The sequence below is a fragment of the Accipiter gentilis genome, chromosome 29 (assembly GCF_929443795.1).
Source record: "Accipiter gentilis chromosome 29, bAccGen1.1, whole genome shotgun sequence".
NCBI lineage: Eukaryota > Metazoa > Chordata > Aves > Accipitriformes > Accipitridae > Astur > Astur gentilis.
The window spans coordinates 7,227,963-7,242,462 of record NC_064908.1 but is presented as its reverse complement, the minus strand read 5'-3'; the positions used below and the strand labels follow the sequence as shown (position 1 = coordinate 7,242,462).

At 40.5% G+C, this 14,500-nt stretch overlaps 1 protein-coding gene across 4 annotated transcripts in view; it reads right to left on the bottom strand.

Moving 5' to 3' along the window:
* Positions 1-14,500, bottom strand: part of PPP1R12B (protein phosphatase 1 regulatory subunit 12B) — a 124,637-nt gene that overhangs the window by 86,329 nt on the left and 23,808 nt on the right. For all 4 annotated transcript variants that reach the window (XM_049832382.1, XM_049832384.1, XM_049832385.1 and 1 more), the window contains exons 2-4: positions 6,024-6,154; positions 3,818-3,936; positions 242-401 (exon numbers count right to left, since the gene is read on the bottom strand). In XM_049832382.1, the coding sequence (XP_049688339.1) occupies positions 242-401; positions 3,818-3,936; positions 6,024-6,154 (410 nt within the window). The remainder of the gene's footprint in view (positions 1-241; positions 402-3,817; positions 3,937-6,023; positions 6,155-14,500) is intronic.

The following is a 14,500-nucleotide window of genomic DNA, read 5'->3' as shown; positions in this document are numbered from 1 at the left end:
TCTCAGTCTCTGAAAACCTTTCATCACTTTAAAGGCCTAGAGGTATGAAAGGGAATCTTCCAGTACCTAAATATTTCTAGGTGAACCACTACGGTTGGGCACATAAATCTACAGAGCCTTTTGACAAACAGCAGCCTGAAAATCTCAGTATGAAACAGATTTCTCTCAACTATAAAGCTAGATGTGTTTCTTACAAAAACAGTCTTAAATCAATGCATCAGCCCTGGGAAGGAGCTCCTACCTCATGACTTCAGAATAGCCCTTTGCTGCAGCAACATGAAGAGCTGTGGCACCTGTTCGAGGCTGCTTTATATCTTCAATTCTCCCACTGTTCAGCCACTGTCGGGCATCCTGTAGCATTTGCTGCTCCTCTTCTTTTCTTGCCAGGTCTAGGTCTACACCTAAGAAGGTGAAGCACAGAAGAAGATAATATCAAGTGAAAGCTCTCATGAACATGTTAAACTTACCCTATGTTTCATTTGCTATACAATATTAGTAACCTCTTTGTAATCTTGCAGAAAAATCAGCAAAAGCATTTTCTAGGAGTTGGGAGAACTACCGCATCACTGACAAAGACTTCAAAGCTGTTTGACTTAAAAAAAAATAATCTGAAAGTTGAACTTCTGATTGCAAACCAGCCCAACTAACTACTAGCTCAACTGTGAACCAACTACGGGTGGAACGATTGTGCTCTAAATATGCAGTGTCCTAGACTGAAATATCCAAGTCATGAACAACAGCCTTACAAAGTGAATTAAACAACAGTGTGAGCATAATCTACAGTGCAGATCTGAAGAGATGATCCTAAGATGCCACCTGGAAGAGCAGCACAACCCCAACTGTATGGTCACTTAAAATTCAGTATGATTTGCAAGCTGCATGTACAGAGATCTTTGTGCTGCACCAGAGCCATTAGTGCCAGGCACGCCAAAAGAAATATTTAGTTAATTCCACTGAGCAGCAAACCACTAGATTCTGACAAAACACAATTCTAAATTATTTTGGGGATAGAAAGCAAAAAAAACCCCAAAAACCTAACCTGATGGCTTAAGAGATCTGCTTTAGATGAAGTCAGATCAAGTAAGTCCATCAATACATCTGGTATAACAGAGACATGGACTATGGGGCTTTCTGGTAACACGAGGGAGAAGTTTCCCACCCTAGGAAATGGTTGCTATGATGTGGAGAGGCCAGGTGGGTTTAGCTGATGGGCTGTGTCAATTGTCACTAAACCAATAAGAAGCAAAACTATCTTTAACTTGTTTTTGTAAGTGGAGTTTTCATTACAATGAGGTCCTGTAAGGATGATGTATCAATCAGAAGTACAACATAGCTCCATACAAGATTAATCAGACTAGAGCTCACTGACTCAGGAAAAAATATGAAGGAGAAGATGACAAATCTCAAAAACCAAGAAGGATGTTGAAAAGCAACTGTCCCTATGGATTAGTTCTTTCAGTATAAGAATGACATGATTCCCAGTTAAATTATGGGGCATTAGGTTCAAAACAGAACAAAAGAAAACACTTAACTCAGGGTCTGAACTGTGAAAGCCACTACCACAGGATGCTGCAAAGATTAGAAATACAACTGGCTGAAGAATAAGGATTAGAGAAATCTGTAGTCATTTAACATAATGTTATATATGTTCCCAAGAAGGACTGCAGAAGTTCATGAAACAGAAAGCCATGGGGGATTCATGAGCACAGAGAAAGCCCATCTGGCTCAGGAATTTCTTGAGGTACAGTGCCTGGAGGCTGGGAAAATGTTTGGGAAAGGAATCATACACGCTTGTCCTGTTGTTATAGTTTGCACCAGGCAGCTGCTTTTAGCTGCCATTGAAGACAGGCTACAGAGGTGGATGGACACTTATTTAAAGTTTATAACACATTTACTCCAGCAATTATGATCCTTTTAAACTGTGTCAATGGGAAGCTTCTCAGTGGAGACAGATGGTTGTTTCAGGGCATCTTAGCAGGATGCCACTAATGTGGTGAAGCAATGAAAAAGCCAAGCAGAATCCCAAGAAGTGTCAAGCAAAATATCTGCAGTTGAGGCAGAATTACATGAAGAATTGTATCTATAGTCAGCATTTGTTTTACTGGGCTGTCCAAACCATGCCTGTCTCTTCTTGCAGTCAGGCTTCCCTAGATGCCCAGAAAGATACAGATCCTTTCTTTCTATCAGCGTAACTTGTCTCTCTTCAAAGTAGGTATCAAGAACTGTACATACTAATAACATGGTTGAAATCTTACAGGGCACGGTTTGGACAGCCCAGTAAAACAAACGTTGACTGCCAACACAATTCTTTTTAAATATGTGAGTAGATTAAATTTAAGGAAGAAGGGCTACTTAAGCTTATTTCAAAGTAGAGGGAAAAGAGGAACAAAATAAGAACAACCTTGTCAAAAATACTAGAGTAGAAAGTAAAAAGCTTCTATTTACCAGAAGGAACATGATCCTGCATTAATCTTCCAAGAGGAACAGTAACAGAAATAACAACTAGTTCTCAGATGGACAGCTACAAACTCACCAGTGGAACAGTAACACAGTTCACAAAGTAGCAAGGGACTGACCTCTTCCTAACTATACCTGAAAATAGCTTCAAAAATAAAAGTAACCACCATGCACCAAGCAGAATATATCTGTTGGAGAGGACTGGATTCAATCCAGCATGCAAATAACCTCAAGATCAACCTGCAGTCATAAAATAATCTAGACTGGAAAGAATCTCTGGGGGTCTCTAGCCCAAATCCCTGCTCAAAGGAGGGTAACTTCAAACCCAGATCAATTTGCTCAGAGCTGAATGCAGCTGAGTTTTGACTATCTCCAGTGATGGAGATTCCACAAGTTCCTTGGGTCCCCGTTCCAGCACTTTCCTAGGAAACACTTTTCCTCAGAACATCCCTCATTCAACCCTATGACTTTTTCCTCTCATCCTGTCACTGTGCAGCTCTGAGAAGAGTCTGGCTCCATTGTCTCTATAGCCTCCCTCAAGATAGTGGAGTACAACAGACCCCCTGTCAACTTTCTCTTCTCAAGGCTAAATATGCAGTCCATACATATCCAATGTAAATAGTTTGGTCTGTATCAGCTCAATATGCCTCGGTTCATCACTTCCGCCATAGATAAATGCATCCTTCAAAAACATTCTTGATGAACTTCATAGATAGGGTTTAACCTTCTTACACATGTGTACAGACACCTAACCACCCACAGATTAATTTCATCAGTATAAAGAAAATTTTACACTGATGAAGCATTTCTTAATTATAATACAAGTTACGCTGTCTGACATTTCTTCTACCAGTGATGTTTTTGCAGGGACAGCACAGAGAGCAGCCCCTCAGGCAGGCATACCTGATAAGAAAGGGGAAATGGCAGAGTAGACAGGCTGCAGAAGTCTACGGAAGCATCAGGATAAAGCACGTCACTCCAGGCCAGGCAAAATCATTTCCCAGTCCCTGCTCTTGGCAGAGCTGTAAATCTCACCTCTGTATTATCAAGTCTTAGTGAAACAAGACCTTTCATTGATACCAGAGGTCAGAATTAAATCTCACTTTAAAAGCAAGCAGATCTAATGCATCAGCTTTCAGTACTGTGGTGTCTTGTTTTGAAGAATCCTATTAAGGACAGAGACTGCACACCACAAACCTTCTGTATCTGTTCCACTGTTCTGCTACCAAAGCGAAATTTGTCAGCTGCCTCTTGGGCCAGATTTCAGATCTCTTCACCTATAGACAGTAAGCCAACAGAATTTTCTTATAGAAACTCTTAAGGTCTAACTCTCACATATTCAATCCCACTACCGATCTACCTTGTTTCTTTACTTGTTCCAGAAGTAGGTCCTTCATGGCTGCTTCCTCTGCGATGTCAGACGGGACTTCACCTTCACTGTTCACAGCAGCCACATTGGCTCCATGACTAATTAAGTACCTACATGAATGAGACCCATACCAACATATTAGACCTTGTGTGCAGGTTTCAGTGCAACTTATACAGTAAACCAAGTAGCAGAACAAAATATTTGGCTTTCTCATTCAAGTTCCATTACCAAATGAGTATCTTATTCTTATCAAATTTCTAGACTAAAAAAGTTCATTATTAAATGCAAGGTCCCCAGTCCATAGCTCATAGGTTTTGTTTCTCTATAGTTATTCAAATACCCCTAGTTCTTGCACTAACCCGATAGATTATGCTTTTTTTTTAAAGTAATTAAAAAAAGATAAGTCAAGCCATCATAAATTTTTTAATTTGTCTTTTTATAACTATACCAAAAGTTCATTCCAGAACAACTAATGTCTTTTTTCAGCTTGCCCATCTTGTAACCAGTAAAATTTGGGGAAGTAAAAAAGTATTTGTTTAAACACACAGATATAGGAGGGTGAGGTAGGAGAAGATATTTTTTCTTGGTTTTGTTTTAAAATCTATTTTCAATGCCTTTGAGAAATAGTTATCAGTATTCAAATTTTGGTAACTTTTTGGTAGCTGTGGTGGACTAAATGACTGGTAAAAAAATAATATCATCTTTCATTTGAAGAACTAGTATTTGGAAAGAAGAAAAAACAAACTGATAAAGGATAGTCCAAAAAGCTAAGAACTGTTCCAGGAGAAGCACAACACACAGAAATAAATGAGCCACAAAAGATTTTTTTTTTTTTATTATAATATATTGTAGAGGACTATCTTGAGAAATACTTTTTTTTCCCTTATTCTTCTAACCTATAATGCAGCTTTTATCTCAGAAAAATTATTTTACTTGGGAAACTACTATTTATGTTTGCCTGTTCTTTGGTTCCAGTTATTCTAGCACTCCAGGTCATATATTTGAGCAATTGTCAAAGTCTCAGAACAACATGTTGGTGCACAAGTAGTCTGGTATCAGTATCTTCTCTGGGCAAACAGACTATTAGTCCTTTGTGAGCACAGTGAATGCTCAGATCAGCTGCAGAATGCTATTTCAAACCCTGGAATCAGAAACTGTGCCAAGAGTAGTCAAATCTTTGTTGGGCGTCACTTATAGCTGGTTACTGCTTTGCTATAAACAACTACTGGACAAAACTCTCAGTTATACTTACTGTCTTTTCTTTCATATGTATTTCATGTTTGTACTCACTGGATTATCTAATCTCTCTATGGCAGGCCACAGAATTTCACCCGGTTATGTCCAAACTGAGCCCAATATCTTGTGTTGTAAGCAAAACAAAAAAATAGATGAGACAATGCTCTAATTCTAAGTGAGTTAAGTAACAAGCAGTTACTTTTATCTACTTTTCCATCTTTTGTGAGAGAGTATGCAAGAAACAGAAACAGAAGATCTGAATGTGAAGAAAAAGAAACAATGCTGTTGGTATATTGGTGACTCCAGAGCCCAAACACTGCATTTCTCTCTCAAAAGTCTCCACACAGCTGCAGCACTGCTCACATTGGCCTGTCTATGGTAAGAAAACAGTTGCTTTGCAAAGCCTCAGAACAAGGGTAAGTGCTGGTGCAGTCTCTCTTTGAATTCTTTTGATGGTATCTGCCATCTGGGGTTTACACCAGAATAGCTATATGCATGCAATTACACTAACATACATTTTGTACAGAGACAGAATTCTTTTCAGTTAGAGGAACAAAATCCCAAATTGCTCTTAGGTAACACTTAAAATTCTGCATGGGCTCCCTGCTGATGGAAGCGCACAGCAAAGACAGTCAGCAGCAGCAGAGCTGTGCTTCATTACAAGTTTCTATTAGCGTGCCTGCCTGTCAGCCGTCGTGTTTCCCTTTTGCTTGGCATTTCAGCTAAAGTATCTAATGAATCATAAGTCACTGTAATGGGATCAGCAAAAGGCAACCAGTTGCAGGCTCCACCTTAATCCCCACAAATTAAGAATTCAGTAACAGGAGAAATGCATCTATTTTCAGCATTGCTTCCCAAGACACTGTGTAAGTCTCAGAGCATCAATCGCCTGTGTACCTGCTCCAAAGAGGAAGATGTGGAAAGTGTTATAAATACCCAGAATAGCCTGAAACTCACTCACTCTGCTATGTTCAGATAGCCACACGATGCCACTGCATGAAGAGGGGTCCAGCCCTCGTTATCTTGCTGGTTCACATTGGCTCCATTTTCTACAAGGAACTTCACCATGTCCAGGTTCTCATCTATACAGGCCTGAGGGAGAAGGGGAGGGAGGACATTCAGGGGAGGGAAGGATTGAAGAGAAAAGGGAAGGGAAAGAAAAATAAAGCGTTGGTGTTAAATCAAGTGTACAACCTCAATTTGCAGTTTATTGGCAGCAGGTAACTCCTGGGCTGAGATTCCCACACTGTGAGCTAGCACATCTTAAAACTTAAGGTAGCATGAGGTTGGGAACTAAAATAAATTAATTTAAGGACCTTCAAAAATTAATTGTAACTCAGAGAGTCCCCAGGTGGACAACCTCTACATTTGCTCAAGCCTCACTTCTCACCAATTGATCTGTTTCCTTCCTCTCTCCCACACTGTTATCTCCCTGCAGCGGGGACACACTGTAAAATGATATATCTGTATTAGTTTTAGGTATGGCATCAAATTCCTCCTAAGCAAGGCAAGCTATGTATTTATTTAGATTACATTGTTCCCTCAAAATTTCAATGAAATAATGTCATAACAATGAATGAAATGAGATATCATCAGTGGTAGCAATGAGCAGGGAAAGCATGAGATCAAGAAGCCTGACTAAAGCAGACCATCTGTATACTGGATGTTGCCCTTTTACAGACATAATCATAGCAAAAGCAGAATTTGTCAGAAGTTAATAACTTCTTTATTCAGCAGTATTTATTAATTTTTCTGAGTATAACAAAGTACAACTTTCCCTGTTAGCTTTACAGACCCTGTGACCTACTGAATAAAACGACAACCTTTTATTAGCTGCTGTATGTATTCCAGAGCCTGTATTTAGAGAGACCTGCTAGCTTTGAAGTTGCCAGAAGAAAACCTAGCTAGATTTTCAAGTCTCAGCGCTTCTGTTGGGTGGAATTCCTCCTTCCTCAAATTCCTGGCTACAGCACGTTCTGCATTGCATTTACAGTTCACTGGAGGCTGCTATTTAAGGATGAGCTGGCAATTTAATACATACGTCCAAATGCATGTGCCTCAGCTGAGAAGCACCAAGCATGACTGGGAGGCAAAAGGACTGGCTTTTACAGCGTGTCCATCTACAGGCAGAAACCTAGGTCCTCATTACTAAAGAGGGAATCAACTTGGTTGAAATTCCTCGAAAATCACAGTACTCGATTCTTTTATAGAGCTTGATGTGGGCACATCTATCAGTTACAGCAGTCAGATGACTTCCGGATAATCATTCTTCTAAAATGAGCAACACTGACTATCCATTCCTACCCTAGCAAGTAATGAAAATAAGGAAGTTGTCTTTAACCAACACCCCACACTCTAGCCCCCGGTCCAGGAGACAATCCTGTATTATCTAACATTCGTCTGTGCTGCATTGCTTATTTCAAAGGAGAGGCATGCCCTACACCAGGACATCCAACGCTTGTTATTTCTACTGCAAGTGCAAATCCCAAACTAGCCTTTTACCCCACAAACACAAGTTACTCCTGTATTTGCTTGTTTCACAAGCAGCCGTGCAAAAGGCTACTTGTGAACTTTAAAAGCAAAAGCTTTTAAACCTCTTGCCTCTAAGGAAGCATGCTCCAGAAAACTAACTTCTAGTACAGTTAGTTGGCAAATGCTGGAAAACGCAGAGTACATCTATGGTGCTAGGAAAGGATACCCCGGGAGCAGAATCAAGCACCCAAGTCCAGACTGCACCTATGCTGAAGTGTTAGCGTGTTTCCTTGTTCTGTTTTAGGCTTACTCTTTGCCAGAAAAGCACAAGCACAATTCTAGAAATAGTTTACTTAAGGGACTGCTCCAAACCCAGAACAGATGAGACTGCCCCTGGGTTGGCTCCCTCCACCCTTCCCCAGTCTATCAACACTCTCCCACCTGCAGGCACAAAACAGCTTCATCCCATAAACCCAGTTCTGGGGGACTTCCCTTAGATTATTTCAGGCACTAAAACTGGGAAAAAACCCCACAACCCAAACCAAAAATATTGGGGACTGAAGAGCACCACACTGAGGTCGGAGGAGTGCCAGGTCCAAGCATTGACAGGGTAAGACATGGTTAGGTCTGAGCAAAGTAGATGCAACCAGGTTCTACCACCAGCCTCAGGAGCAACGTTTGTTCCTTCATCTTCATTAATTAGATCATCTGGTCCAATCCTCTGCTCAAAGCAGGGCTAAACCTGATGTTAGACCAGGTTGCTCAGGGCCTGCTCCAGCCAGTTTTTACTGTCTGCAAGGATGGAGACTCTACAGCTAGCCTAGGTCCCTGTTCCAGTGCTTCACCATCCTCTCAGTGGGTAATTTTTCTTACTATCTAATCAGGACTTTTCTTGCTGCAGCTTATGCCTCCTGCTGCAGTAGTGCAGATGTAGCCCCTAAGTCTCAGCAGGTGATGAGAGCAGGAAACACAAGCCAAATATTCCTACTGTACAGGGGAACTAATGTGTGCCCAATATGCATGTGATTAATTTTAAGACATATTCTAGAAGGTATACACTCCTGATTTCCATAATCCTGCAAACCATGCAAACAAATCTGTTAGTGGCTTACATCCATAACAATGCATTCAAATGCAGTAGGAAGGTAAAGTGTGCAATGCACACAGAGGTGGACATGGATACACAGAGGAACATACTGATCCCTTTACCATTCAAGGAGCAATTTTTGGGGAATTCGTCTCTGAGCCTGCAAAACTGAGAGCAAATCTGTATTTTATTGCCACCCACATTTATTGTGATATACTTCAAGTTTTCCCCTAACACACCTCAAATAAATTACACTTGCAATCTTATTGATGAGAATTATTTACATTTTGACCTGGGAACACAACCACTACATATCACTTTTTAAATAAAACTGACTTTATCTAAAAGCATATTGCTCCGAGAACAGCCAAGACAAGTTCACCCACACAGTGGTTTCTTTTGAGCTCAATCACTTCTGGCTGACTAAAGAATTATAGCCTCAAAGAATAATTTTATCAGTGTGGCTCTGACAAAGCAGCAAGGTAGCTGTTTCATGCCTGTGCATACTTAGTGCTGTGCTGTATTTGCATATTACCTGCAGCTTGAATGTAAATCTAAATTTAGACTCAAGAATGTCTCTATATTGTGAGCTTTGTATGTATTTGATAGAGAATTATATTTACATTGTTTATCATTTAAACCACTCCAATACACCCACTACATCTGCACATATTTGGAATCGGCCAAAAGAAAACACCAGTTCTTGGTCAAGCCACTGGATATACTGGACTCTAAAATTACATATCTGTTTAGAGGCATAAAAGAGGGCCCCCCACCCCTTCTTTTAAATTTCTGCCTGTTATTGGCCTCGTTGTTCTGCTGGTTCCTGTCTTGCATGGTTCCTATGGAATGTATGCTAGAAACAGAAGAGATAATGGGATCAAACCCCACCTGTTCCTACGCCGAAATCTGCAGTAATTTGACTCGCCTGGCTTCTGAAGAGATAAAATTATGACAAAGTGACAAAGCTACATGGGTGCTGACAACAGCAGGCATTCGCTTGCTTCCCCAAGGGAACCATCATGCATTTCATGCTTGCTGTTTGCATTTGCCAGGAAGATAAAGTCAAGCACAAAGGTGTATTAAGTCCTTAATGGAGCAGCAAAATATTCTTTAATATCTAAGAAAAACCCTTACTCCACCCTTCTGCATTTACATATCATGAAAAACGGCTGTTCAAGTTATGTGATCAAGCAATGTGACACTGCTTGACAAATATTTATTTTAGTATTAGTTAGTGACAAATAAGAATAGAAATGAGCAGAGTTGAGTAACATGAACAGTTTTTTAAATGACCTGAGGCTGTGTTAACATTGGCAGGTATGACTTCTTGCCTGCCTCAAATATCAAAATGCAAGGATTTTTTGCATTTTTATAATATTATGTAATATTAATTCTATTGGTCAAGATTTTAATAAGTGAGGTAGAGAAGGAGTTTCAGAAAATGGCATTTGACAAACAGAGGTACTGAATAACCCCTGTTCAGTTCTGAAAATCTTGTCATTATCTCATGTAAGAAACTATCAGGCATAGGATTATTTGCATAATTTTTTAGTCAGACACCCTAAAAGAATACACTGCTTTTATCTTAATATGCCATGACATATTTAACACATCTTAGAGCAATAATTATGAGGCCAACAATTGGGATAATGAGTAAAACTGGAAATTTCTAAAGGTCTTAAGCTTTAAGAACTTTAGAAAACTTATAAAAATTATGCCAGATTAAATGGCAGCTTTTAGGGGTTGCAATATATTTCTGTGTATACTTTTAAAGTATCAACTAATTAACACTTATGTTATCATAGAATTCATACTTGCACACACATTAATGGTATTAATAGCTTCATACATGACATCATTTTACCAAGCTATAAATTAAAGAACAGAAATTCTTAATGTTTAGAAGTATCAGGGCACATGCTTGCCCACCTAAAATTTTTGAGAGCCTTGACTTCTGATACCCCTCCAGAAAATCTCTGCTGTATATTTTATTGTGCCTATCTGGCAAAATTAAGCACTGTGAAACACCGCATAAGAAAAAACGCATTCACTGAGTTTCAGAGGGTAAAGTTCATCTTCTGGCTAAGCAAAATGGGTTACCTGAGGTTACTGGAGGAAGGAGAAGAGGACAAAGAGGAAGTAAAAGGGGTAGATGTGTCCTCCTTTAAGTACTATTAATCCTCCAACCTTAAATTTAGGAGAGTGGATAAGTTTAGTAACCCGAGAGGATCTATCGCTATGCAAAGTTCTCCTCTTTTATTTGATACAGTGTTCCTTGGGAACATTGTAAGAATAACTACATTGGACAGTAATATTACAAAGCAGACACCTGCCCCTCCAACTCCCCAAAGGGAGGAAAGAAAGTAAAAAACAGTTGGTTGAGAAGTAACGTTACTTTTTCCAGTGGGTACTTATTTAATGTGAGGAAATACTCCCTCTCCTAAATTGCCCTTGAAATTTGCTTTGCATAGAGAAAAACACATATACAGATAGGCTTAGTTCTTTCAATTTTAGGCACTGCTAACCCTCAGCTACTTGGTTACGTGTGCAGAAGAGGCTAAAAGCAAGGTTAACTACAGAGTGCAGCATTTTTGTCTCTAAATTTTTAATTCCTTCTTTATCTTCTTTCTCTGTGAAAGATATAACACAACCTTGAAGGCAATGCGATAGGGTGGGAGTATGCGGTGACTATCTTTCCCTCTAATCAGAGATCTTCAGCAGGCTAATCTCTTGCCATCCTTGTATTTTTCTTGGCAGCTGGTTAGCTCCAAGTGCTTCTGGAACGGCACTAATGTATTACAGTTTTAGCAGTCTTTGATGCAAACTGCATCTAGTGCCCAGAATTACCCACTAACCATTCAAAGAAAGTTGGCTCATATGATTTAAATCCCAGGCATCGCTGGGCAAGTCTCCATCCACAGCTCATGGTGTTCCTTCAGCTCCTGGCAGGGGACCAGCATTTAGCAGTTTTTCCATAGGGAGGAAGTGCTCAGTTTCTAAAATTTGCAGATATGGCATATTAGCTTCCCCCTCTTAGATAACAGGTGTAGTCCTTTACAGCCAGGGACACTCACTGCATTTATATTTTGGTTTTGACAGTAGCTATTGCCAAGGCATTCTTCTTTCAAGCATGAAGTTTACATTGCAATACAAAACAGGGGACACCAGGAAACATTTCAGAACAACTCTCAAAACTCTGCTCGTCTGGCAAGGCTTGTTCAACTACCAGACAAAATCTGATCTTTATCTTTAATGAAACCTCATAATTATAATAGTATTGTTAGTGTTTGCTCCTTCCTCAGAGCATACAGAACACACAAGCGTCATCAAACTTCTGATGAGTATCAGCAACACAACAGCTCCAACTGCCTGCCAAGTTTTTTGGTTTGCCTATCTCCTGGGCATCCCCCACAGGACAGAGATACGAAGATCAGGGAGTAACAGGAGCCAGATGGGATGAAACTGAAGAGTTCAGAGGACCAAGAATTGAGCTCTAACCTGGTGTAAACAGCATAATACTGCTTACTTTCTAGGGGGTGCATGACATTTCGCAAACCCCCAGCCTATGACTGGTGTTACATTCCCACTATATACAAGGCAGCAGGGAGGAGAGCAACTAAACCACCTGACAAATTCCTCTCGGAATTGCTCGGGATCAGCTGAGTGAAGAAAAAAAAACCGCACCTTTTTGCCTCTACATGGAGAAAGTGGGATGGTTACAAACCCAGAACAGAGAAACTGTGGCAATAATTGCACATCAGCAGTTCTGTCAAAGGCACCCACATTAAGGCAACTGTCTTCTCCACAACTTAACTGGTATTGTGGTAGTTTAACATAAATACATGAACAACATTCAGTGCAACTGTTTTCAGGCAGAACAGTTCTTGTCATTTCAGCTTTACATTTCAGCATTACAGCTCCTTAGGGGCACGGGCACTTCAGCTGCCATCTACCTGTACAACTTGGTAGCACTGTGTACCGTACGTAGCACATCTAACAAGGGTGAACTTGGCTGAGAGCATACTGCATTTCTAAATGCAGCCCCATTGAGTAAATATTTAGTTTACAAACAGTATGTCACGTCACCCAGTGTCATATGATCATGTAATAAAATAGCAGCAGTGTGCATAAAAGAGCTTGAAATCAAAGTCAGCCAGGAAACCTGTAATAAAGGCTGTGGTTTTAATTTTGGTTATATTTAATTCCCTGGTGCTCCCTCCTTGGTTGGTCAGGATTTAAGAGAGAGAACCTATGCATTTTCTCAAGGCAGAGAAAAGATGCTAGAAGGGAAAAGAAGAAAGGGCTACATGCTTGGCTTCTGTGTTACATGGTTCTACTATGAATACATCAGTCTTGTGACAGAACCCTGTCTTGGTGACTCCTCTGTGCAGAAGAGTGAAAATCTTGTAATCCTACCATGTCGGATTCTCGGGTAGCAATCCTCATGGTTCCCACATAGAAATCGTATTTGGCAGCTCCACTTGTCACACCTAAATACAACACGTAAACTAGCTAGTTGGACACATGCCAGCTTTTTTAATCAAGTATTAGAGACGTCAGGCCAGTAGAGGCCATGCTTCACCTCTTCTTAATTACTCTAGTATTCATCTCTTGAGCCTCCCAGGAAGATGGTACCTTTTGGCCTGTGCAAAATGCTGCTGTAAAATCAGATTGCTCATGAAACCCCCATTACTAATTCTTTTACCAGATTCTCCTCCAGTCCGGAAATCAAGTGTTGATACCATCTTCAAAGCTCTTTATACATCCAGACCTCCCCTGACATGGTTTGTCTCCCTCTGTTCCATCACTGATCCCAATTTCTGTAACTCTTAAGTCAAAGTATTAACAAACACCTCTGAGATTCTGCCATACCACCCTATGGTGAAACAGTTAATATTTGAGACAATGAGATCCTTAGAGCAGGGACCATCTGCAATTGTTTAAAGAGCACCCAGCTCTCAGTGCCAGTCAGGTAAAGAACAGCAACATACATACCATTGAATCACTGCAGTTGGAAAGGTCCTCAGGAGACTTACAGTCTAATGCCTCCTGCTCAAGGCAGGGTCTACAGTGAATTCTCACCGGCTTTCCAGGCTGTGGATGTGTGCGTGTATGATATGTACACGTGTGCATATATCCACATATATACAAACACAGACACTCTTATTTATTCTTTGTAAATCTAGGGAACTTCACAATGGTGGGGAAGGACTAGTATACACAGATGTGTCATGTGTCTGCAGCCATTCTGATCCAGAACTGATTCACCTCCATTGCTCAGATGCTTTATTTGCCCAAGCCTCTAGTTTTCCCCTTCTGAATGATGTTCTCATGCTAGAAACCTGACCTAGACTCATTCGGGTTGCAGAGGCTGCACCACCCAAGAGCTACAAAAGATTCTCCATTAGATACGGGGCGACAAAAGTGGGTTTTGTTCCTAAAAACCAAGCACACCCTTTCCTAACACTACCAGTGGGACCGTTTTTGACAAGATCAGACAGATCCACATCACGCTCAAACTGATTAAAAGGTTTTCTTTGGGCTTAATGAAGAGCCAGAGAGTTACTGCAGTGACTACAGGCCATAAAAATCAGTAAACTAAGAGCAGAACTTTCTCTTTGTGCATGCAAATGCAGTCTTGAATTCAACCTGAGACCCCCACAACACCTTAAGTAGGTTTAAGTCCAGGTTGCCCGTGTCCCTCCTGGCCCAGCCATATGTTTCCATACCTTGCCTTACACAAGATTTATTTCACCCACATTTTCAAAGTGTAAAGAAACAGATGTACCCAGAGGGTGTTGCCTGTGGGATGTATTACCCTCACAGTACCTGTCCTTTCCCACTGCCTACAGACCAGCATAAACCCATTTACAACA